This window comes from Hippichthys cyanospilos, chromosome 9, assembly GCF_059441005.1.
Source record: "Hippichthys cyanospilos isolate Australia breed blue-spotted pipefish chromosome 9, RoL_Hcya_1.0, whole genome shotgun sequence".
NCBI classification, from domain to species: Eukaryota; Metazoa; Chordata; class Actinopteri; order Syngnathiformes; family Syngnathidae; genus Hippichthys; species Hippichthys cyanospilos.
In genome coordinates this window covers 23,548,974-23,569,220 of record NC_142377.1, presented here as the reverse complement: position 1 = coordinate 23,569,220, position 20,247 = coordinate 23,548,974, and the positions used below count along the sequence as shown (strand labels likewise).

At 61.8% G+C, this 20,247-nt stretch overlaps 5 protein-coding genes across 12 annotated transcripts; 4 read left to right on the top strand and 1 right to left on the bottom strand.

Annotated features, from left to right (window-relative positions):
• Positions 1-343: 343 nt before the first annotated feature.
• Positions 344-2,848, top strand: snrpb (small nuclear ribonucleoprotein polypeptides B and B1). The gene is made up of 7 exons (XM_088423554.1): positions 344-509; positions 1,487-1,638; positions 1,720-1,831; positions 2,065-2,217; positions 2,279-2,408; positions 2,510-2,635; positions 2,717-2,848. The coding sequence occupies exons 1-7, from the start codon at positions 507-509 to the stop codon at positions 2,755-2,757; spliced, it is 717 nt and encodes a 238-aa protein (XP_088279680.1). The 5' UTR covers positions 344-506; the 3' UTR covers positions 2,758-2,848.
• Positions 2,849-3,489: 641 nt separating this feature from the next.
• ctsa (cathepsin A) lies at positions 3,490-8,468 on the top strand. 3 transcript variants are annotated; one of them, XM_088422418.1, is made up of 14 exons: positions 3,490-3,574; positions 5,575-5,729; positions 5,807-5,918; positions 5,991-6,041; positions 6,124-6,210; positions 6,276-6,431; positions 6,554-6,730; positions 6,809-6,900; positions 6,963-7,041; positions 7,566-7,714; positions 7,781-7,856; positions 7,928-8,017; positions 8,088-8,189; positions 8,267-8,468. In XM_088422418.1, the coding sequence occupies exons 2-14, from the start codon at positions 5,575-5,577 to the stop codon at positions 8,348-8,350; spliced, it is 1,410 nt and encodes a 469-aa protein (XP_088278544.1). In that variant the 5' UTR covers positions 3,490-3,574; the 3' UTR covers positions 8,351-8,468. The 3 variants fall into 3 exon arrangements, with proteins under 3 accessions (XP_088278544.1, XP_088278545.1, XP_088278543.1); XM_088422419.1 differs by having other exon boundaries at positions 3,510-3,574; positions 5,506-5,729; positions 7,569-7,714; XM_088422417.1 differs by having other exon boundaries at positions 3,511-3,574; positions 5,506-5,729.
• A 387-nt stretch (positions 8,469-8,855) lies between these two features.
• Positions 8,856-11,502, top strand: khk (ketohexokinase). Of its 4 annotated transcripts, XM_088422421.1 has the most exons (9): positions 8,857-9,094; positions 9,206-9,322; positions 9,457-9,591; positions 9,778-9,912; positions 10,567-10,639; positions 10,706-10,852; positions 10,911-10,999; positions 11,064-11,221; positions 11,309-11,502. In XM_088422421.1, exons 1-9 carry the CDS (start codon positions 8,907-8,909, stop codon positions 11,422-11,424), a joined length of 1,158 nt encoding a protein of 385 aa, XP_088278547.1. In that variant the 5' UTR covers positions 8,857-8,906; the 3' UTR covers positions 11,425-11,502. The 4 variants fall into 4 exon arrangements, with proteins under 4 accessions (XP_088278546.1, XP_088278547.1, XP_088278549.1 ...); XM_088422420.1 differs by having other exon boundaries at positions 8,856-9,094; positions 9,457-9,912; XM_088422423.1 differs by lacking the exon at positions 9,778-9,912 and having other exon boundaries at positions 8,861-9,094.
• Positions 11,420-16,797, bottom strand: pltp (phospholipid transfer protein). The gene is made up of 15 exons (XM_088422416.1): positions 16,567-16,797; positions 13,987-14,124; positions 13,819-13,918; positions 13,615-13,743; positions 13,363-13,518; positions 13,236-13,299; positions 13,010-13,165; positions 12,767-12,943; positions 12,630-12,689; positions 12,341-12,505; positions 12,194-12,261; positions 12,087-12,129; positions 11,878-11,941; positions 11,732-11,808; positions 11,420-11,673 (listed from the first exon to the last, which is right to left on the bottom strand). Exons 2-15 carry the CDS (start codon positions 14,108-14,110, stop codon positions 11,602-11,604), a joined length of 1,455 nt encoding a protein of 484 aa, XP_088278542.1. The 5' UTR covers positions 14,111-14,124; positions 16,567-16,797; the 3' UTR covers positions 11,420-11,601.
• Positions 14,776-20,244, top strand: LOC148419633 (delayed-rectifier potassium channel regulatory subunit KCNS1-like). Of its 3 annotated transcripts, none has more exons than XM_088422412.1 (9): positions 14,776-17,341; positions 17,436-17,821; positions 18,189-18,350; positions 18,416-18,587; positions 18,662-18,739; positions 18,801-19,046; positions 19,127-19,219; positions 19,342-19,577; positions 20,198-20,244. In XM_088422412.1, the coding sequence occupies exons 1-9, from the start codon at positions 17,075-17,077 to the stop codon at positions 20,202-20,204; spliced, it is 1,647 nt and encodes a 548-aa protein (XP_088278538.1). In that variant the 5' UTR covers positions 14,776-17,074; the 3' UTR covers positions 20,205-20,244. The 3 variants fall into 3 exon arrangements, with proteins under 3 accessions (XP_088278538.1, XP_088278536.1, XP_088278535.1); XM_088422410.1 differs by lacking the exon at positions 20,198-20,244 and having other exon boundaries at positions 17,436-17,603; positions 17,688-17,821; positions 19,342-19,868; XM_088422409.1 differs by lacking the exon at positions 20,198-20,244 and having other exon boundaries at positions 19,342-19,868.
• The last annotated feature ends 3 nt before the right edge of the window (positions 20,245-20,247 follow it).

The window sequence follows — 20,247 nt, the reverse complement described above, 5'->3', positions numbered from 1 at the left end:
GAATGATTACGTGGTTGCAAAAAGTGCTTAAGCAAGTAACCGGCTGACAAAAGAACAAACTAGTTTTGGTAATTTTCGTAAGAATGCGCTCCTTGCCCCGACGTTCCAAAGAAATCTTGAAATGACGTCACATCGCGCTTCCAAAGTTCAACTTTTGAAACGTTTCAAAAGCTGAATTTCGGAGAGCCATCCGTATCGCAAGTGCCGTGGCAGGCATTTTGATCGGCGTCTGCGCAGCAAGTCATTTGGTTGGTTTAAGAAAAACCACACACACACAAAAAACAATTGGTTGGTTTTGCTACTCGGAACAGACGAGCGTCGCTCTTGTGTGAGGGGGACATGTTAGAAAATGACGGAAATGACTTGCCGGAAATGACGCCGCCGTTTCCGGCAAGTCCCTCGCTCATAAAGACGACGAGTCCGGCGGGAATATCCGCGGCTCAATTTTTTTCCGAGGATTTTGTTCTGCGAATCCGGCGTCCATCGGAGCCATCCGAACCGCAAACATGGTGAGTGCGTCGCGCCCTCCGACCTGACCCGACGAGCGTCCCGAAGGGACCGCCATTGACGCGATTCGGCCGGGACTTTTGTCCGTGGAGTCGAGCGGCCGCCGGAAGCCGAAAGGCTCCGAGAGAGAGCGCCACAAGCGAGCGTTGGTCCTTCGCCTTCCGGAGAGGACCCGCGTCGACTCGCGCCACAAGCGAGCGTTGGTCCTTCGCCTTCCGGAGAGGACCCGCGTCGACTCGCGCCACAAGCGAGCGTTGGTCCTTCGCCTTCCCGAGAGGACCCGCGTCGACTCGCGCCACAAGCGAGCGTTGGTCCTTCGCCTTCCCGGGAGGACCCGCGTCGACTCGCGCCACCTGGCTCGACGGTCGCGATGCTCGCGATGCTCGCGGCGCGGCAAGCCGGCGACGTTGTCCCGACGTCGTCGCTGGCTTCCGCCCGTCGCCCCGTGTGGCTTCCGCGAGTCGTAGCTTTAGGCTTTAGTTTCCTGCAGCCTTGTGAAAGACGCCATGTCGGCTTTTTTCCGCAATTCGTTCACATTGGGCTGAAACGACGGCATTTGCAAAGGAAACTTTTTCACTCATCTGTCGCTTGGAATGCCGTCGAACGGTGACGTTTGGTGTCCTAAATTGATAATCGACCTGTTGCATCGGATCGACCGTTACCATAGCCCTGAATGGGTCCAAACCCTCCAATTTCATCAGGAATGAATGGATCCGATGCGGCCGATGCAAATGTTCAACTTTGCTTCCCGGTTGGGCTCTTCCACAACATTGCACCAGAAATCGTCGTCGTCCGCTCCGAAAGTCAACAGCGAGCGGCACCCGTTGGCGTTTACTAACAATTGTGCCGTTTTTTTCTCGCTCAAAAGCATGCGTCTCGCCGTTTTTTTGAAAAGCGTTTTCTTTTCGCCTAATGGGGGGGGGGGACTGATAACGCGAGCGACGCGGCGCTCGTTTTTGACGGATGTGTTTTGCCCCAGACGGTGGGCAAGAGCAGCAAGATGTTGCAGCACATCGACTTCCGCATGAGGTGCATCCTGCAGGACGGCCGCATCTTCATCGGCACCTTCAAGGCCTTCGACAAACACATGAACCTCATCCTGTGCGACTGCGACGAGTTCCGCAAGATCAAGTAAGGCGGACCCCGCCCCGCCCGGCCGGCCAGGCGCCAACGCGCTCCGCCGTTCGCCCTGACCTCTTCCCGCCCGCGCAGGCCCAAGAACTCCAAGCAGCCCGAGCGGGAGGAGAAGAGAGTCCTGGGCTTGGTCCTGCTCAGGGGGGAGAACCTGGTCTCCATGACGGTGGAGGGCCCGCCTCCCAAAGACGTAAGCGCCGCCGTGGCGGGCGTCCTCAAACTTTGCTTTTCCTGAGACTTTTTGGGGCTTTTTGAACGAGGCCGGCCTTTTTGCCGGAGCCGTCGGTCGCCCTCTTGTACAAGTTTGCGACGTTTTGCCTTGGGCGGCGGCTATCCGATATTTTGGCAAATTCGCGGCGCGCCGGGAACGTGCTTCCCGCCCGGCCGGCCGGAGCTTAACGCCGGCTCTGTTCCCTCCTTCAGACGGGCATCGCTCGCGTTCCTCTGGCGGGCGTGGCCGGCGGTCCCGGCGTGGGACGGGCGGCGGGCCGCGGCGTCCCCGCCGGCGCCCCGATGCCCCAGGCGCCCGCCGGCCTGGCGGGGCCGGTGAGAGGAGTGGGCGGTCCTTCGCAGCAGGTAAGGCGGCAGAGACGACGGGCGGGGCGGCGGCTTCAAAATGTCGGGCTCTCTCCCGCAGGTGATGACGCCGCAGGGCAGAGGCACCGTCGCCGCCGCCGCCGCGGGGGCCAGCATCGCGGGGGCGCCCACGCAGTATCCCCCCGTACGTGGCGCCCCGCCGCCGATGGGCCGCGGGGCCCCGCCTCCCGGTAAGTGCGCCTTTGCGAAAAGGAAGGCGCCGGGTGAAAGAGCCCTCCTCGCCTGTCCCCTCTCTCGCGTGTTAATTTGCGCGCGTGGTCCCCGTGCGCAGGTATGATGGGTCCGCCCCCTGGCATGCGGCCCCCCATGGGTCCGCCCATGGGCATGCCCCCGGGCAGAGGGGCTCCCATGGGCATGCCGCCCCCGGGCATGAGGCCGCCTCCCCCCGGCATGAGAGGTAAGTCGGCGCGGCGCGGCGGGGGCCCGGGCTCCCCGAGGCCGAATGCGTCACGTCCCGTCGCCTTTGTTTTTGTGGCAGGACCGCCCCCGCCTGGCCTGAGACCGCCCCCTCGTCCTTGAGCGACGCGCCCGCCGCGTGTTCCTTTTGTTTTCCTGTGGCTTTGGATGGACTCCTGTTTTTGTTTTTTAATAAAGGTGTAGATTTGCCTCACGCCGGCCTGAGCGTCGCAATGGTAATCACTCGCGGGACCTCCCGTGATTTTACGCGAGCGCCCGGTCACGGTCTGGCCCGAGCGCGGCCGTAAGAAGGAAAGCCGGCCCCCCGACCCCGAGCGGCGGCCAAATAACAAGGACGGCGGCAAGTGGAAATCCGAGGGCAATATCAAACGTTAGCCACGTAACAAGGTTTGTTCTGGAAATGAAATGGAATGTGACTGACTGCAGAAGACGGAAATTGAACGCATAGAACCAAGTGCGTCGACTCTGGGAATAACTAAAATTTAGTTAGTAGATTTAGTTACTAAATCCTCGACGCTGGTGAGCTCGCTACGGACGCGCGGCCGTCGAGCCCAAAGGGCCGCGCCGCCTCAAGGTTTCTTATTTTTCCCTGGAGGCCTGCCGTCGTTTTGACAAACGAGCGCGAACCGCCCTAAATACAGGACGTATGTATTTATGGGCTGCGTGAATACATTTGCGTTGACTTGATAGAAATGTCCTCAAAAAGAACCCAGGTGAAATAAATCCAACAATACGAAAAGATAAAAGCCCTACGCGCTTTTCCCGGAAAGGCGTAACGTACTAACGTGACGCGCAACCTGTCGAACGACGAGCGAGGCGACTCGCGATCGCCCTGTCACGTGACCCGGTCACGCGCCTGGCGGGCGGTGGGTCACGTGACCCGGAAGAGGGCAGCAGAAAGGAGCAGGCGACGACCGGGGTAAGACGGCGCTTGTCTTTTTGTCTCTTTGTCGTCGCGTCGACGTCACTCGCTAATTGTTACTTGGGAGTCGCTTTGACTAGCGGGGGAACTTTGCCGGCAAAGCTTACAACAACCCGGGCGGGTCGACGTTTAAAAATGGTCCTTTACGCACGAGGTGCGACGAAATCACGTCCGTTCGCGTATACGCATTACCAGGTTAACGAAAACAGAATGAAGTTGTGACGTGACGTCACCATCACGCGCTAAACGTGATGTCGATTTTTGTAGTCCGTGAGCGGACGCTGTTTTCGTACTCCGCGGCTTCCCGTTGCAGTACATCTGACGGCAACGAAGGCTCTTCTCGTCTTAAAAGGACCAAGACCGCAATGGCAGAAAACGACGGAAATGCTGAGTCTCAAAAGCCATGGCGTTATATTTGTGCCACAATTACGAGCGCGCGGAAAACACATTTTGAGCGTTGAAAATAAAACTGAGCGAGCGAAAACAAATTTTGAGCGCAGAAAAAAAGTTCTTGAAAAGAAGTTTCTCGCTCAGTTTGCTCGCTCGCAATAGCATTCTCGCGCTCAACATCTCGCTCTCGTTGGCGATACTCCTTCCTCGCTCCTTCACTCGCTCAACATCGCGTTTGCTCAACATCGAGCTCGCTCGCTCGCTCGCTCGCTCGCTCGAGTCGTCCTCCGCGCTCGCTCAGTTCTGCTCACGCGTTACGTTTGTGCCACAAAACCAGCCAATCAGAGCTTGCAAAAGCACATTGATTGACAGCTTGGTATCCAATGAGATTGCTTGCTGAGTTCACCCGGAACGAGCAAACGAGAGTGCGTCACATCGACGTGGGCGGGAGGGGGTGGGCTTATATTATTAAAGTACAAAAACTAACAAGGTATTTCTGTCAAATGATACAATACAATAATAATAATATTAAAAGTAATTCTCCAGCCCCAGTCCGCGTTGGCGCACTCTCGTTTGCCCTTTCCAGGTGAACACAGGGCAAACGGGATTGCGTCAACGGATAGCGTACAAGCAATCTCATTGGATACCAAGCTGTCAATCAAAGTGCTTTTCCAAGCTTCGATTGGCTGGTGTTGTGGCTGCAACGTGACGCGTGAGCAGAACTGAGCGAGCGCGAGCGAGCGAGCGAGCCAGAGCTCGATGTTGAGCGAGCTAGGGAGGAGTATCGCGAGCGAGAGCGAGATGTTGAGCGAGACAGGGCTATCCCGAGCGAGCAAATTCTTTTTCTGTGATCAAACTCCATCGGCGCGCGCTCAAACTCTTTTCATTACGCGCTCAATAGTTTTTTTTCTTGCGCTCGAAATCTGTTTTCGCTCGCTCAGTTTGATTTTCTCCGCTCAAATTTTTCTTCGCGCGCTCTGTGGCACAAATATAACGCCATTAAAAGCCAAATAGAAAAGTTTGGCGTTTGAAGATGGTCTGGAACGCTTGTTTGTCTTGTCGGCGATCAGATGACGCGGAGAGACGATTACGGCCCGAGTGAAGCCAACGCTGGCGACATCTAGTGGAAGAGGGCGGTCATAGCAACCTTGCAAACCCCAGCGGCAAATACGTAGTCGCTCGCGCTCCAAACCGAAAGACGACGATTTGCGGAAGCTTGCGTCCGGAAACCGTTGCGCAAAAGATGACGCTTACAACATCGCCGGTCACGTGGCAGATGCGCCCAAGCGGTGGGATTCGGGAAGTTTTGAACTTCGACCTACTCTGTAATCCCGTCTCGCCTGCGTGGGCTCGTTATTCCTCCTCCTGTTTTCTTGGCCTTTTTTGACCTTCGACATTTCCAAAGCGCTTGTTTTAAACGGGAAGAAACTGAAGAAAGCGCACGAACAGTCTGGTCGTCAGCACGTGCAGCTCACCTTGACGGGGGGCCTATTTCCCGCGGCCGAGCCGCAACCCACAGCGCGTTTCCGTTCCCAAAGGCGCGGAACGAGCGCTTGGGGTCGGCGACCGGTTACACCGGCGTGTGTAACGGGGTCGCTCGCTGTCAGATGGCGGCGCTGTTGTGCATCCTGTTGGCGAGCGCGGCGTCCGCGGCGCCGGCCGCCGACGAGGTGCTGGACCTTCCCGGCCTCCCCAAGCAGCCGGGCTTCCGTCACTTTTCCGGATACTTGAGCGTGGCGGCCGGCAAGCATCTGCACTACTGGTGAGCGCCGTCCGCAAGCGCGCCGACCGCAAGCGCGCCCTCCGCCTCAACCCGGGCGCCGCCCCCCACGCGGGCAGGTTCGCCGAGTCTCAGAGTTCCCCGGCGTCGGACCCGGTGGTGCTGTGGCTCAACGGCGGCCCCGGCTGCAGCTCGCTGGACGGGCTGCTGACGGAGCACGGTCCCTTCCGGGTAGGCGGCGCCCCGAAAGGCCTTTGAGACCCGCGGGTCCCGCCGTCCCCTTTTCAGCGTCCCTTTGCGCAGGTGGAGGACGACGGCGTCTCGCTGAGAGAGAACCCGTACTCCTGGAACAAGGTCTGGGGCCCCGACGGGACGCGCGGAACCCCGACGGGACCGCTTGGCCTTCGGCGGCCTATTTGACGCGGCGCGCTTGCAGGTGGCCAACATGCTGTACCTGGAGACTCCGCCGGGCGTGGGCTTCTCCTACTCGGACGACGGCGCCTACGCCACCAATGACACGGAGGTCGGCGGGGTCACGCGAGCGCCGGCCGTCGCCGCCGCAGGCCCGTTGACCTTTTCCCGGCTCAGGTGTCCGCGCTCAACTACCTGGCGCTGAAGGAGTTCTTCCGGCTTTTCCCCGAGCTGAGCGCCAACCCGCTTTTCCTGACGGGAGAAAGCTACGCCGGCGTTTACGTGCCCACGCTGGCCGAGAGGGTCATGGAGGACGAGGGCCTCAACCTTCAGGTGGGTCGGGGGGGGGGGGGGGGGTCGAGGGCCCCGACCTTCGGGCGGGTCGCGGGGGACGAGGGCCTCGAGCCGGTCTCCCGGCGAACCCTCCGGACGGCGCGCTTTTTCAATGTCGGCAGGGCGTGGCGGTGGGCAACGGCATGTCCAGTTACGAGCTCAACGACAACTCGCTGGTCTACTTTGCGTACTACCACGGCCTGCTGGGGAGCCGCCTGTGGAGCCGGCTGCGGGCGGCGTGCTGCCGGCGGGGAGCCTGCGACTTCCACCGCAACCCCGACGCCGACTGCTCGGCCGCCGTGAGTGGGGCCCGGCCCGGCCCGGCGCGGCCCGGCCCGGCCCGGCCCTCGCTGACGCCGCCCGTGTTCCGCTCGCAGCTGGCCGAGGTGCAGGACATCGTCTACGGCTCGGGACTCAACATGTACAACCTGTACGCGCCCTGCCCGGGCGGCGCCCCCGGCAGCTTCAGGTAGCCCGTTCGTCGCCCGCCCCGTCAAAGAGGGCCTTCCTTCCCGCTGGCCGTCTTCTCAGCTCGGAGGGGGGCCGGCTGCTGGTGCGACACCTGGGCGACCTCTTCGTCCGCGGCCGGCAGACGCGCGCGTGGAACGAGGTGGGATGGATGGATGGATGGATGGATGGATGGATGGATGGACGGACGGACGGACGGATGGATGGATGGATGGATGGATGGATGGATGGATGGATGGATGGATGGATGGATGGACGGACGAATGGATGGATGGACAAATGGACGGACAAATGGATGGACAAATGGATGGACAAATGGATGGCTGGACTGACGGACGGACGGACGGACCGCCATTATATTCAGGAAGATTCAACACAATTGACAATATGATTTGACCCAACAAGTAGTATAATAATAAATATTAGAGAAGAAGATTGCCATCTAATTATTAGATGGCAATCTTCTTCTCTGCATCCACGGAGGATAAAGAGGTGTTGAAAATATCTTCCCGGTGACTTGCTGAGACCAATAAAACAAAGAGTGTTTGGTACACGTTCCTGAATAAAATAGGTTGTGTTCAATGGAAAAAAATACGCTGCGGTGGGCGGGGGGGGGGGGGGGGACGCCACTTTTGCGGCGGATAAAGCTGACGGCCGGCTCCTCAGAAGCTCCGAGGGTTGGCGTCCGGCGGGACGCCCGTGCGCCTGGAGCCGCCCTGCACCAACTCCACGGCCGTCAGCCGCTTCCTCAACGACCCGCACGTACGGCGCGCGCTGCACATCGCCCCCGAGGCGCCCGACTGGAGCATCTGCAGGTGAAGGCGCGCCTCGGCGCTTTTCTTTGCTCTCCAAAGTTGGCTTACGCGTTTGCCGTTTGTCAGCGCCGAGGTGCACCTGAACTACGGGCGGCTGTACGCGGACGTCGCCGAGCAGTACCTCAAGCTTCTGGGCGCGCTGGTACGCCGCCCGCCCCCACCCCCGCCTCCCCCCTCCCCCGCCGGGCCCTGACTCGGCAACGTTGCGCGTAGAAGTACCGCGCGCTGGTGTACAACGGCGACGTGGACATGGCCTGTAACTTCCTGGGCGACGAGTGGTTCGCGGAGTCCTTGCGGCAGCAGGTCGGCGCGCCGACGGAAGGCCGCGCGCGGGCCGGCTCGCGCCGATCGGCTAACGGCGAGCCCCGCGCAGGCGCAGGTGAGTCGGCGCCCGTGGCTGTACGAGGGCCGGGACGGGCGGCAGGTGGGCGGCTTCGTCAAGGAGTTCGACAACTTGGCCTTCCTCACCGTCAAGGTGAGCGAGCGGCGCCGGGCCCGCCCGGGGCCCGCCCGGGGCCCCCCCGCCTTGACCCGGAGCCCGCTCCCCCGCAGGGTTCCGGTCACATGGTGCCGACGGACAACCCCGCGGCGGCGTTGGCCGTCTTCTCCCGATTCATCAACAAGCAACCCTTCTGAGGGGCGGGCCCCGTCGGCTCGCCCTGGCGCCGCCCGCCCGATCCCGCGATTGTTTGCTGCTGTTTTTTTATTTTTTTAAAGGGAAATTCGCCAATAAAAGCTCGACCTTGGCTTTGAACGCGAGAGTTTTTCACAATTTCTTGAACGGCTTTTCAAACTTGGATCTCTTGGAAAAACTCGGATCTTTGTTCGTCGCAATGGCGCTCAGCGGGAAAGTGCGAGGAAACCCGGGTGGGGCGATAGCTGCCGCCGTCCGGTGACGGGATTCCGAAGTGCGCGCGGAGCCGCCCCGTTGCGGGGTTTGCGGTCTCGAACGGACGCTGCCCAAGAGCTATCGCAAGTCCAACCAAGCAGACGCCGTCGCGTCAACGTTTTAGCGTGTTGCCGGACATTTTAGGTTTTTTTTTTAAGTTTTGCCGTTACGGGCTGCCGTTGGCGATCGTGACTTCTTCTCGGACGTTGTGAAGTCGTTTTCTTCTTTCAAACTGACCGAAGTGGCCGGTGAAGCCGGCAGGTGGCGGCAGAGGCCAACGTTTGCCGGGACAGCGAAGAAGAAATGAAGCGAGTCCCCCCTGGCCAACCGGGGCGAAGTCCGTCCGAGCGAACCGAACTAAACAGCGAAAGGATCGAAAACAACGAGAGCGACATGGATCGACGGCCCAAGAAGATTCTGTGCGTCGGTCTCGTTTGTCTGGACATCATCAGCGTGGTGGACAAATTTCCCCAAGAAGATTCGGACATCAGGTGAGCCGCCGGACCGGACCGGACCGGACCGGACCGGACCGGACCGGACCGGGCAGCCGGAGACCTCTTTACTTTATGACGACATCCCCCCAACAAACGCGTGCGCGACAGGTGTGTGTCGCAGCGGTGGCAGCGAGGCGGCAACGCGTCCAATTCGTGTACGGTTTTGTCGCTTCTGGGATCGCCGTGCGCGTTCCTGGGATCGCTCTGTGCCGGACCCGTGGCCAGGTACCGACCGCGTCAACAAACGCAAACGCACACAAGTACACGCAAGCACACGCACAGCAAACATGCTGGCGCGCGCGCGTCTGTCCGGCGCTTTCGTAGGGCAGAGAAGGCACGAAGCAGCTTCCTGTTTGTAGTTTTATTTTGGAGGATTTTCAGAGGTTCCAGGTGGAGGTGCGCCGGCCGCGTGAGCGCGCCGGTGGCGACACGCCCACCTCGCTGGTCATCAGCAACGCCGCCACGGGAACTCGCACCATCCTGCACATGAACAGGTGTGCTTGTGCGTGTGTGTGTGTGTGTGTGTTCGCGCGCGCGCTCGGTCTCGCGTTTCAGGAAGTCGCCGCGGAGGCGCGTGCGTGGATCCTCCAGCGTCGGCAGCCGGGTTCCCGCCGCTTTCGTACCGTAGCCTACCAGGGGCGGCGGGCCAATTTTGGTTTATGTGTGCGTGCGTGCGTCAGTTTCCTGGTGGACGACTTCCGGCGCCGTGGCGTGGACGTTTCGCGGGTGGCCTGGCGCGAGACGGGGCAAACTCCCAGCGCGTGTTGCGTGGTCTGTCCGTCCAGCGGTTCTCGCACCGTCCTGCTGGCCGACACGTAAGGCCCGGCGGGTCTCCCTCCGCCGGTTCGCCTCGTTTCCGGCCGCAAGATTCGAGTTTGCCTTAATCGCCGCCGCCGATTGGCCAACTTTGCAGTCTCTTCAATGAAGCTTCGCTTTTCTCCCGTCCTTGGCGCGTCGGCGGCTTTTGGCGCTCGCCGGCTCTTCCCGCCTCTTCTCCGGTGCGGACGGCGGTCTAATCACGTGACCCGGCGCGGAGCCAGCGGCCGGAGCTGCGGGCTAGGTCGCCTTTAATTTGTCTTCCGCCGCAAGGGGAGCAAAAAAATCAAGAAAAAAAAAATCAACCAACTCTGCGGCACGCTTGCCCAATCCAAATGTGATTTTCAGTTGTTGCCTTTGAAATGCATGGGACCGGCGCGCTTGACTTGATGTGGACGCCCGCCAACTCAGCCCCACGCACCGCCGTAGGCGTTGACCTTTGAAAGGAAAACCAACCTTTTGCGCAAGAAACGTTTTCTTCCCAGGCAGATTCGTATCCAATTTTGATCTCGGTCCGATCATGAATGAGAAGGGGGCCGAAAAAAATCAGGAAAACGTAGCGGAAAAAGGCCAAATATCGGCGAGCGCTGGTGTCCATCGGACGTTCGTGGCCTCTGTATGGAAGATCTTTAGTAACGGTGCAATTTGTTTAGCGACATTCCGGACGTGACGCTGGAAGACTTCAGCGCCGTGGACCTGGCCGCCTTCAAGTGGATCCACTGGGAGGTGAGCCCGGCGGCGGCGGCGACGGCGGGGCGGCGGCGGGGGCTGACCGGGCCTCCCCCCCCGCAGGGGCGCAACGCCGACGAGCAGCTGAAGATGATGGACGCCGTGGCGCGCTACAACGCCGCCGCGCCGCCGCGAGACAGGATCGCGGTCTCCGTGGAGATCGAGAAGCCCAGGGAGGAGCTCTACCGGCTCTTCCCGCACGCCGACGTGGTGAGGAAACGCTCGACGTTTTGTGTTCGGACTTACGGCCGTGGTCATTGCGCGGCAGGTGTTTGTGAGTAAAGACGTGGCCCGCCACCTGGGCTTCCACACGCCCCAGAGCGCCCTCCGAGGACTCCGGGCTCGCCTCAGAGAAGGGTGGGTCGCGAGAAGCTCCCAAAATGGGATCGCGGCAAGCTAACTTTGTTTTTTTTCATCCCAGCGCCGTCCTGATCTGCGCCTGGGCCGAGAAAGGAGCGGACGCCGTGGACGCGGACGGGACGGCGCTCCATTCCGACGCCTTCCCCCCTCGACGCGTGCTGGACACGCTGGGGGCCGGGGACACCTTCAACGCCGCGGTCATCCACAAGCTGGCCAACGGTGACGCGCGCGCGCGCACGCACGCACGCGCGCACGCGCACCTTCCCGGGCGGAAGGCGCCCGCTGACGGGCTCTGGCGGCGGGCAGGTTGCAGTCTGCGAGACGCGCTGACCTTCGGCTGCAGAGTGGCGGGCGCCAAGTGCGGCTTCCACGGCTACGACGCCATCGCGGACGCCATGGCAGAAACGGCGGCGCGGGTGTGACAAAAACAACTTTATTGGCGCGCTCGCGTCATTTGGTCGGAACAATAAAGCGCCGCGAAATTAGCGCGTTGCCGCTGAGCTAGCGTGATGTGATCTGCGCGCGCGCGCGTGTGTATGGGGGGCGACTCTTCAAGCGAAGCCGCGCGTGGAATATTTACGCCGTTTCGGCCTCGGGCGTCATTGGGCGGCGGCCGCCATCTCCCTCAGGCCTTTGCTGAAGTGGAGGTTTGCGCCAATGACCAAGAAACCCTGCAAGGGGTCACGGGGTCAGCATCGCTGGGGCGGGCGGGCGGGCGGGAGCACTCACGTTGTGATACTCCACCACTTCCTCGACAAGGTCCACGCCGTCGGCCAGAGGAATTCGAACGCCCTGCCCGGTCCAGTCTGAAAAGACGGGACACGCGCCACGTCGGGGGGGGCGAGCGGACGGCGAGGATGAGCGTGTCCACTTACTGTTAATGAGAGGCACCAAGGACTTCTGCAACATGGCCTTCAGGGGAGCCTGCAGAGGAATCAGCTGACGGACGCCACAGACACATTTCAAACGCGGCCCAGGCATACTTCAAAGACACAAAGATGCGCGCCGAGACGCCCGGCGGAGGGCCCGGCCCGGCCCGGCCCGGCCCCCTTTCCGCTTTAGGCCCAGTAGCGGCCTCCCTTACCGCCAGAGATTCCAGCGCCGATTGGTTGGAGTAGATTTTGAACCTGAAAGAGCCAAAGACGCCTTGAGGACACGGCGCGGCCACGGGCGCGGCGAGCGCGCCTTCACCTGCGCAGGTCGGCTTGCGCGGCCAGACGTTTTCCCCGGATGAAAACCTTGACGTTGAACTCGCATTCCTGCCGAAGCGTCGAAGGGGGGGTGAGCGAGCCGCCGGGCCGGGCGGGGCGGGGCGGGGCGGGGCGGGGCGGCGCCTACCATGGTCATGCTGCTGATCCGCACGGGATCCCGGCCGGCCGGCGTGCTCATCACCTGCACGGCGGCCTTCATGGCCACCGTGGCGCCGGAGGTCTTCACGCTGGACTTGGGCGCCGCCTCCACCGCCAGCTCCAAGGACACGGGCGCGTCCAGCAGCGCCGGATCCTAAAGACGCGGGTTATGGCCCGGGCCTAACGCGAGGCGGACGGCAAAGCGCAAGCCGCAGCCGGGACGCCGCAGCCGGGACGCCGCAGCCGGGACGCCGCAGCCGGGACGCCGCGCCACTCGCCAGCATGACGATGTTTCCGAAGTAGCCCGTCCTCAGCACCATCTCCAGTTCTTTGGGCATCTGTCGAGCGCGCCAGGGAGCCACGTCAGGGAGCGGACCAAAGACGGCGGGCGTCCAAGAGCTTTGCGGCGGCTCACGTTGTCGTTGGTCACTTTCATCCGGAACATTTCCGCCTTGTGGTAGGAGAACAGGGCGCTGTCGAAGAAGAACTCGGACAGCGCCAAGTAGACCATCCTGTCGTACTCTGCGATGGCCGGCTCCGGCCCGCGGGGGGCCGGCGCGTCCGCCTCGTCCCGCAGGTGGAAGAACATCCCCTGCCGAGAGGGCGGGCGTCAGCCGCGCCCGTCCGCCGCCGCCGCCGCCGCCGCGCCGCGTCTCACCCGGAAGTTCATGTCCAGGCTCCGGGACGTCACCAGCGGGTCGTCCGTCAGGGAGTAGTCGATCCCCACGTGGTCGTCCACCTCCGTCCTCACCGGAATGCTCTCCAGCAGGGAGTTGACGTGCACCAGCGACGCGTGTCGCAGCGCCGGACAGATCTGGACGGCGGACGCGGACAAGTCTGAGCGAGACGCGCGAGGGGCCGGAGGGACGGGGCCGCGGACGCACCTGCTTGTTGAGGAGCAGGCGCGCGCCGGCGGTCAGCGGGCCGCCCAGGAAGTTGTACACTCCCCTGCGGGTCAAAAGCCCGTTCGGCCCGGCCCGTTCGGCGCCGGCCCGGCCGAGGGCGCCTCACCCCAGCGTCCCGTCGAACTTGGCCCTCATCTTGCCGATTTGGGCCCGGCAGCTGACGTCGCTGATCTTGAGGCGCCCGTCGGCGTCCCGGCCCAGGCCCAGCGCGGCGCTGACGCGCACGCCCTCGGCCGACGCCTCGATCCTCCCCGCGTCCGAACTGGGGCGCGCGCCGGCGGGTCAATTTCTCGGGGCGGGCGGGCGGGCGGGCGGGCTGGCGCGCGGGCAGGCGGGCGGGCGGGCGCGCGGCGCTCACAAGATCCAGTAGAGGAGCTCTCGGTGGAAGTCGATAGTTATGGACGAGTCCCGGACGTCAAACGTCACGCCGGTCTCGGGCAGGAAGCTCATGTTGACGGACGTCAGGTTCAGCTCGGTCACCCTCACGCTGGGCACACGCAAAGCGGGCCGACTTTCAGCCGGCGCCGGCCCCGAAATCCGCCTTCTCGGCGGCGCCGCGTACTCGCTGATGTTGTAGCGGAAGCGCCCCTCCTCGCCGTGCATGTCGGGCACGCCGATGACGCTCAGCTCCTGCTCCACCAGCTTCTGCGTCTCCAGTTTGACTGCAAGAGCCGACGCCGCGGGGCTGGATGGAGGCCGGCGGCGAGGGCGGCGAGGGCGGCGCTCTTACGCATGTCCAGGCCCCGGTCGGTGATGCGGAGCTTGCATCCGGCGGGCGAGGCGCTCGCCGCGGCCCAGGTCAGCGCCAAGAGCAGCAAGGAGGGCCGGGCCCGGAGACGGCGTCCGGGAGCCATGGCCGCGGCCGAGGCTGCCGCACAGCCGCGCCAGCCCCGGTTAACCTCCGGTCCCGGTGCCGGAAACCGAACGGCCCGAGGCCTTTGGGAAGACTCGTCCGCCCTCGGCTAGCGGCCCCCGGCTAGTGGCCGCGCTCGCTTTGACGGCGTCGGAGCCCCCCCCCCCGGAGGCTCCGCCCCATGGTTCGAGCGGGGCCCCGGACCTCCAAACGGGAGTTTCCGGGATTTTTTCAAAATTCGGATTCGCTTTCAAAGGCCATTTGAAGATTCGAAGCGGGCCGGGGCCTTCCGACGAGGCCTCGGGTCTCGACCGCTCGCGGGACGAGAGCGGAAAGGTGATCTAGGATCAAAGGTGCGGGGAGCAGAAATCGGATGCGTTTCCCCTGCGCTAGCTATCGACTGAAGGATGGCTCGAGAGGCCAAAAATATCACCCGTGCTTCGTGAAGCTTCAGTTTCCCGTCGCGACTTTGTCATTGGATAGCTGTTATTCAACAGAAACGGGTAAATAATCTGCCATTGATCTTTAGGTATATATATATACACATAATTATTCTTTGCTCATTTAAAAACAATGCAGTCTGTTTCTGTACATTGCGGTTGTTTTATCAAGCTAAAAAGAGCGCACGGAGTTTTTTTTGTCGAGACCCTACTCTGAAACGCATAAGCCATTTCTTTGCGAGCCAAAACAAAATTCCAAGCTTAGCATGACTCCAACCTAGAGCGCCTTTCTAAACTTACTGTGTGCGATACGTAATCGTGCTTGTTAGAAAGTCCACATCGTTTATCTGGTTGCGGTTTCCTTCGATGCGCCGTTTGCGTACGACGTCGTCATTTCCCCCGCTGTGGGCATTCCGTGAACGCAACACTAGTCGAGCGTGAACGACCCGCCGCAGTTTTTCTCGTTTTCCTCGTCCGCGACAGAACTTGATAAAGTTGTTCACAACGCACGTTCTAGCACATTTGCCATTGCGTGTACGTGATGAAAGGCGAGTTCATTTCCTTCCAACGTTCAATTCGCGCAGCACGTCCCGTGCCGCACTTAACTTGTTGCACTCGGCTAGCGTGCTAATTGCGCTAATAGCGGCGCGTTCGTACGAGGAAGCATCTATTCGTCTTTGGCTCGAGCTGAACGCCGTGCAAGTTAAGAACGTTATGCCGCTTGCTGAGTGCCGTATGTATGTTAAGATTTGTTCTTTGCATGATCGCAGACCGCAGTCGGTAAATGTGCTGAACTGTCCGCGTTCTCTATATCCATCCATATTTTGCCACTCCGAAAAGAACGTCACAATCAAACTCCAACCCCGCGTTTTATGACCCTCTCCGTTTTAGTAGTACGGGACTACAAAGCCGAGCCCAAAAATGACATCGCAAACAAAACACAAAAACGATGCGGACAAGAAAAAGAAAGACGCAAATCGGAAAAATAAAAAGAGATAAAGGACACGCGCAAACAGAAGCAAACAAAAAGGACACGCGTGTAAAAAATGACACGCAAGAAAAAGAAGCAAACAAGGGCACGCGCGTGGAAACCAAAAAACAAAAAAAGGACACGCACGAGAAAAAAAAAGCCTAGAGGAAAAAGCTAGGTCAGACGTGGCAGCAACGTTGACGGAATGGCCCGATGAGCTCAGTCGGTTCCGCTTTTGCCCTCGGCCCGTCCGAGTCCCGCCGGCGCCGCTTCCTTCTCCGGCTACAATTCCTGGCGGGCGATCCGCCGCGTGGCACGAGCGCGAACCGGGAACGCCCCGAGGCCGGTTCCTTCCAAAGCCGGGCGCCGGCCGTTCGCCGGCCGTTCGCCGTCCGGGCCCCGCCCCGCTTTCAAAGCTTTCTCGCGCCAGGCGGACCGGGCAGGTTTTTCTTCGCTTTTCTTCCAACATTTGCCGGGATAAGCGCGCCATTAAACGCGCGGCCTTTCCCACGCGCGCGCGGGCTAGCCCGCGTCGGCTCCCCTCGCATTCGCCGGCGTCCGTCGGGCGTTTTATCGAGGGTTCCGGCCTTTCAAAGTCGGCTCGGAAAGGAGCTCCGGGGGGCGCGGCAAAGTCCGCCTTCGCGTTTGCGTTCCGAGCGCGTGATCGGAAACGGCCGAGGGGTTTCGCGCGAGGTCGGCGCCGGCTTTGGGACCGGGGCAAGGCTTTGGGCCTCTGACTGCTTTTCAAAGCTTCGGCTCGCCTTTTAACCCGTCTTTCGCTTTTGAGAATTATGTTTTTTTGAACTTGGGGCGGCCTTCCAACCGGCGTTCGGGTTCGAAAGTGGACAAAAGCCACTTGACGCCTGGCCAGGGCGGCCCGAGCGGCCCGCGCGGCTGGAAAGAAAAGCCAAAAGTCAAATTGGAACCAACCCGAGCGGGCGTGCGGACGGGCGGGCGGGCGGGCGGGCGGGGATGCCCCAAACGACCACAGGCAAAACGTCGAAGGAGAAGACGCAACGACGGAAGAAGTGTCTTGCGAGTACTCACGATCGCTCGGAAGGAAGAAAGCACGACGACGAAGCCCGCTCGCGCTCGGACGTCTCGGCGCTGGCTTTGTGTCCCCGGGGACTGTGCGCGTGCGCGTGTTTACATGCCGCAAGAGCAGCGTCTCCCAGAAGAGCCCGGCTTTCCAGGAAGGGGAGGGGGGCTGTGGCGCAATCGCTTTCGTGACTTTTATTTTGCGACTTTGACGGTTAGCGCGCCGAAGCCAAAGGCGTTTTGCTGTACACGCAAGAAACAAAGAAAGAAAGACGTACGTGGCTGCATCTACGTTTGAGTCTGCGCAAAAAGCACCCATTTCGGGGGTGGGGGGGGGGCAGCCCGCTGGGTTGAATTGAGCCCAACGTTCTGGACCCGTGTTTTTTTGGGGGGAGGGCTCGGCGTTGTCGAGATTAACCGAAACATCTTCGGACTGTTCGCGGGCGGCCCCAAACAAAAGGAAGTCCGCTTCACGTGCAAAGCACACGTCGGCCGCAAGAGGGCGCCGCGCTCCCACATGAACTCGAGCGTTTCCGAACGACCGACGACGACTCGGAAACTTCGGAACGAAACCAGACGGACGCAAATGGGAAGGGATCGGCGAGCGCGAGCGGATCGTCGGTCACGCGCAAAGTCGGCTCCTTTCCGGAAAGTGGCGGAAACAGCCGAAGTCTCACAAGCTGGACGAGCCGGCCGGCCTGCGCTCACTCTTTGCGCAGCATCGTCCTCTTTCGTCGGGTCGGGGCTGCGCGCGACCTCAAAGGATGAACTTTGGGACTACACGGTGAGCGAGCCCGCCCCCCCCCCCCCCCCCCCCCCCCCGCCCCCGCCCTCTCTTTTCGGATGCGTGTGACTTTTTATTTGATTTTTGTTCGCAGGACCTGACAAGCATGGTGACGGAGCGTCGGGCGCGCGCGGGCGAGGGCGAGCTGCGCGTCAACGTGGGCGGCCTGAGGCGAAGGTTGCCCCGGGGCGCGCTCGCCAGGTTTCCCGCCACCAGGCTGGCCAGGCTGCTGGAGTGCCGCTCGCAAGAGGACATCCTGCGGGTCGCTCCAGTTTTGATTTTTTTTTTGCATGTGCGCGCGCGCGCCGGAGAAGAGGACTTTCTTACTTCCCCGTCCTTGCGGCAGGTGTGCGACGACTACGACGTGCGGCAGAAGGAGTTCTACTTCGACAGGCATCCCGGCTTGTTCGCCTACGTGCTGCACTTCTACCGCACGGGAAAGCTCCACGTCACGGAGGAGCTCTGCGTCTTCTCCTTCAGGTCGGCTCGTCCCGGTTCTCCTGCGCATTCCCTTGCTCGCGCTCTTCCCGTTGAGGGAATTCTTCTTTTTATTTTCTAACGTAGTCCAAAAGTGGAGGGGAGGTCGCGTCCGAAAGGCTCAAATGCGAAAAGCCGCCCCTTCGGGCTCGCGCTGCGAGTTCGCGTCCTTAATTGCGCGGGAAGGCCGATCGCCTCCGGCCGCTCCCGACGGAGGGCTTTGCGTTTCCGGCAGACGGCGCAGGCGGCTGCGGGGGGCTTCTTCCGCTCCGCCCTATGGCGAAACGTTTCGTATAGTCCGATCGCGACCGGGGAGTCCGAAAAGTCCCTCCGGGAGTGAGCCGACGGTTCCCGCGCCCTCGGGCCTCAGCCAGGAGATGGAGTACTGGGGCATCGACGACTTCTTCCTGGACTCGTGCTGCGGCTCGCGCTATCACGAGCGCAAGCTGGGAGGCCGGCGCCGCCTTCCCAGCTGGGACGGCGACAGCGACGACGGCGGCGGCGGCGGCGACGACATCCGGCGAGTGCGCACGTGAGGAGCCCGCCGTCCCCGGCCGGCCTCTCGCCGTCTTCCCCGCTTCCCGTTTGTGGGCGCAGGGAGCTGCAGCACTTTGGGCGGCTGCGCTGCGGCGGGGCGCGCCAGCGCCTGTGGCTGACGCTGGAGAACCCGGGCTACTCGCTCCCCAGCAAGCTGTTCAGCGCCGCCTCGGTGGCCGTGCTGCTGGCCTCCCTGGCCGCCATGTGCCTGAAAAGCCTGCCCCCGCACCAGGTGCGAGCGGCCGCGACCGCGCCCCGACCCGCCCGCAACCGCCGGACCCGTGTTCCCCCCCATCCCCCCGGCAGACGTCGGAGCGGGCCGGCGAGGCCATCGTCGACGCGGACGCCGTGGAAGGACTCAGCACGTGCTGGTTCACCTTGGAGGTGCGCTCTCGACGACGAACGGCACCCCGGCGCCGGATGACGGGCGCGTGTCCCCATGCAGGTGGCCATGCGCTTCCTGCTGGCTCCGAACAGGAAGCGCTTCCTGCGGCAGCCCCTCAACGCCATCGACGTGGCGTCCGTCCTTCCCGCCTACGTGACGCTGCTCTGCGAGCGGACGCTGGGCGCCCGCTCGGAGCTGGGGGACGTGGGACGCGCGCTGCAGGTCTTGCGCCTGACGCGGATCTTCCGAGTTCTCAAGCTGGCCCGCCACTCCACCGGCCTGCGCTCGCTGGGGGCCACGCTCAGGGTTGTGCCCCGAAGCACCTTTCGGAGCGCGGGCGGCGGGCGGCGCTCAACCGTGACCGAAGGGCCCCTTTGCCTCCGCAGCACAGTTACCGCGAGGTGGGCATCCTGCTGCTCTACCTGGCCGTGGGCGTGTCCGTCTTCTCCGGGATGGCCTACACGGCCGAGTGCCACGAGGTGGGTCCGCCGGCCCGCCGAGCCGAGCCGAGCCGAGCCGAGCCGAGCTAAGCGAAGCCCAGCCCAGCCCAGCCCAGCCCAGCCCAGCCCAGCCGAGCTAAGCGAAGCGCGCGCCCGCGCAGGACGCGGGCATGGACACCATCCCGGCGTGCTGGTGGTGGGGCACGGTGAGCATGACCACGGTGGGCTACGGCGACGTGGTGCCCGTCACGGCCGGCGGCAGGCTGGCGGCCGCCGGCTGCATCCTGGCCGGCACCCTGCTGGTGGCGCTGCCCATCACCCTCATCTTCAACAAGTTCTCCCGCTTCTACCGCCGCCAGAAGGCGCTGGAGGCGTCCGTCCGGAGCGGGGATGCGCGGTACGCCGACCAAAAAAAAAACCCACAACCCCCGACTGCATCCGAATCAACAAAACCGCTTTGGACAAATAGTAGTCAAAAAATGGCGGGAATTTTCGTAGCCTAAAAGGTCCAAGCGCGGCGTCGGATCGGAACAGAACCGGGCTCTCGGAACGTTACGGCTAACGCAATCTTTCGAGATTTGAAGACAAAAACGCTGCCATCTGAGCTCATATTTTTCATCCCCCAAAAAGCACCGTATTCCGCACTATAACCTAAAGGCCGTAATTGTTTTCAAAAGCTGATGGCGAGCCTTACATATGGATCGATATTGAGACCGGGATCCGCCGATGGGGAACCAAGCGATAAAGTACGCTCGACCCGTTTCTTTTGGGCCCGTTTCTTTTGGGCCCGTTTCTTTTGGGCCCGTTTCTTTTGGGCGTTTCCGGTCGAGCAAGGTTGCTCATATTGACATTGACTTATATTACGCCCGTTAGTTATTATTTGACTTCTTACTTTGAGTATGATTATGTTGTGATTGAAAACATGTCATTGAGGGTGCGCCTTATAGTGCGGTAGCAAACTTCAAGGTTCATTTTAAACACATTTGACACGCTCAATTTGTCTTTTTCCCCATCCAGCGTCTGAAGCTTCCCGGAGGCCGCGCCAATAAAAAGCACCCGCAAGAGCC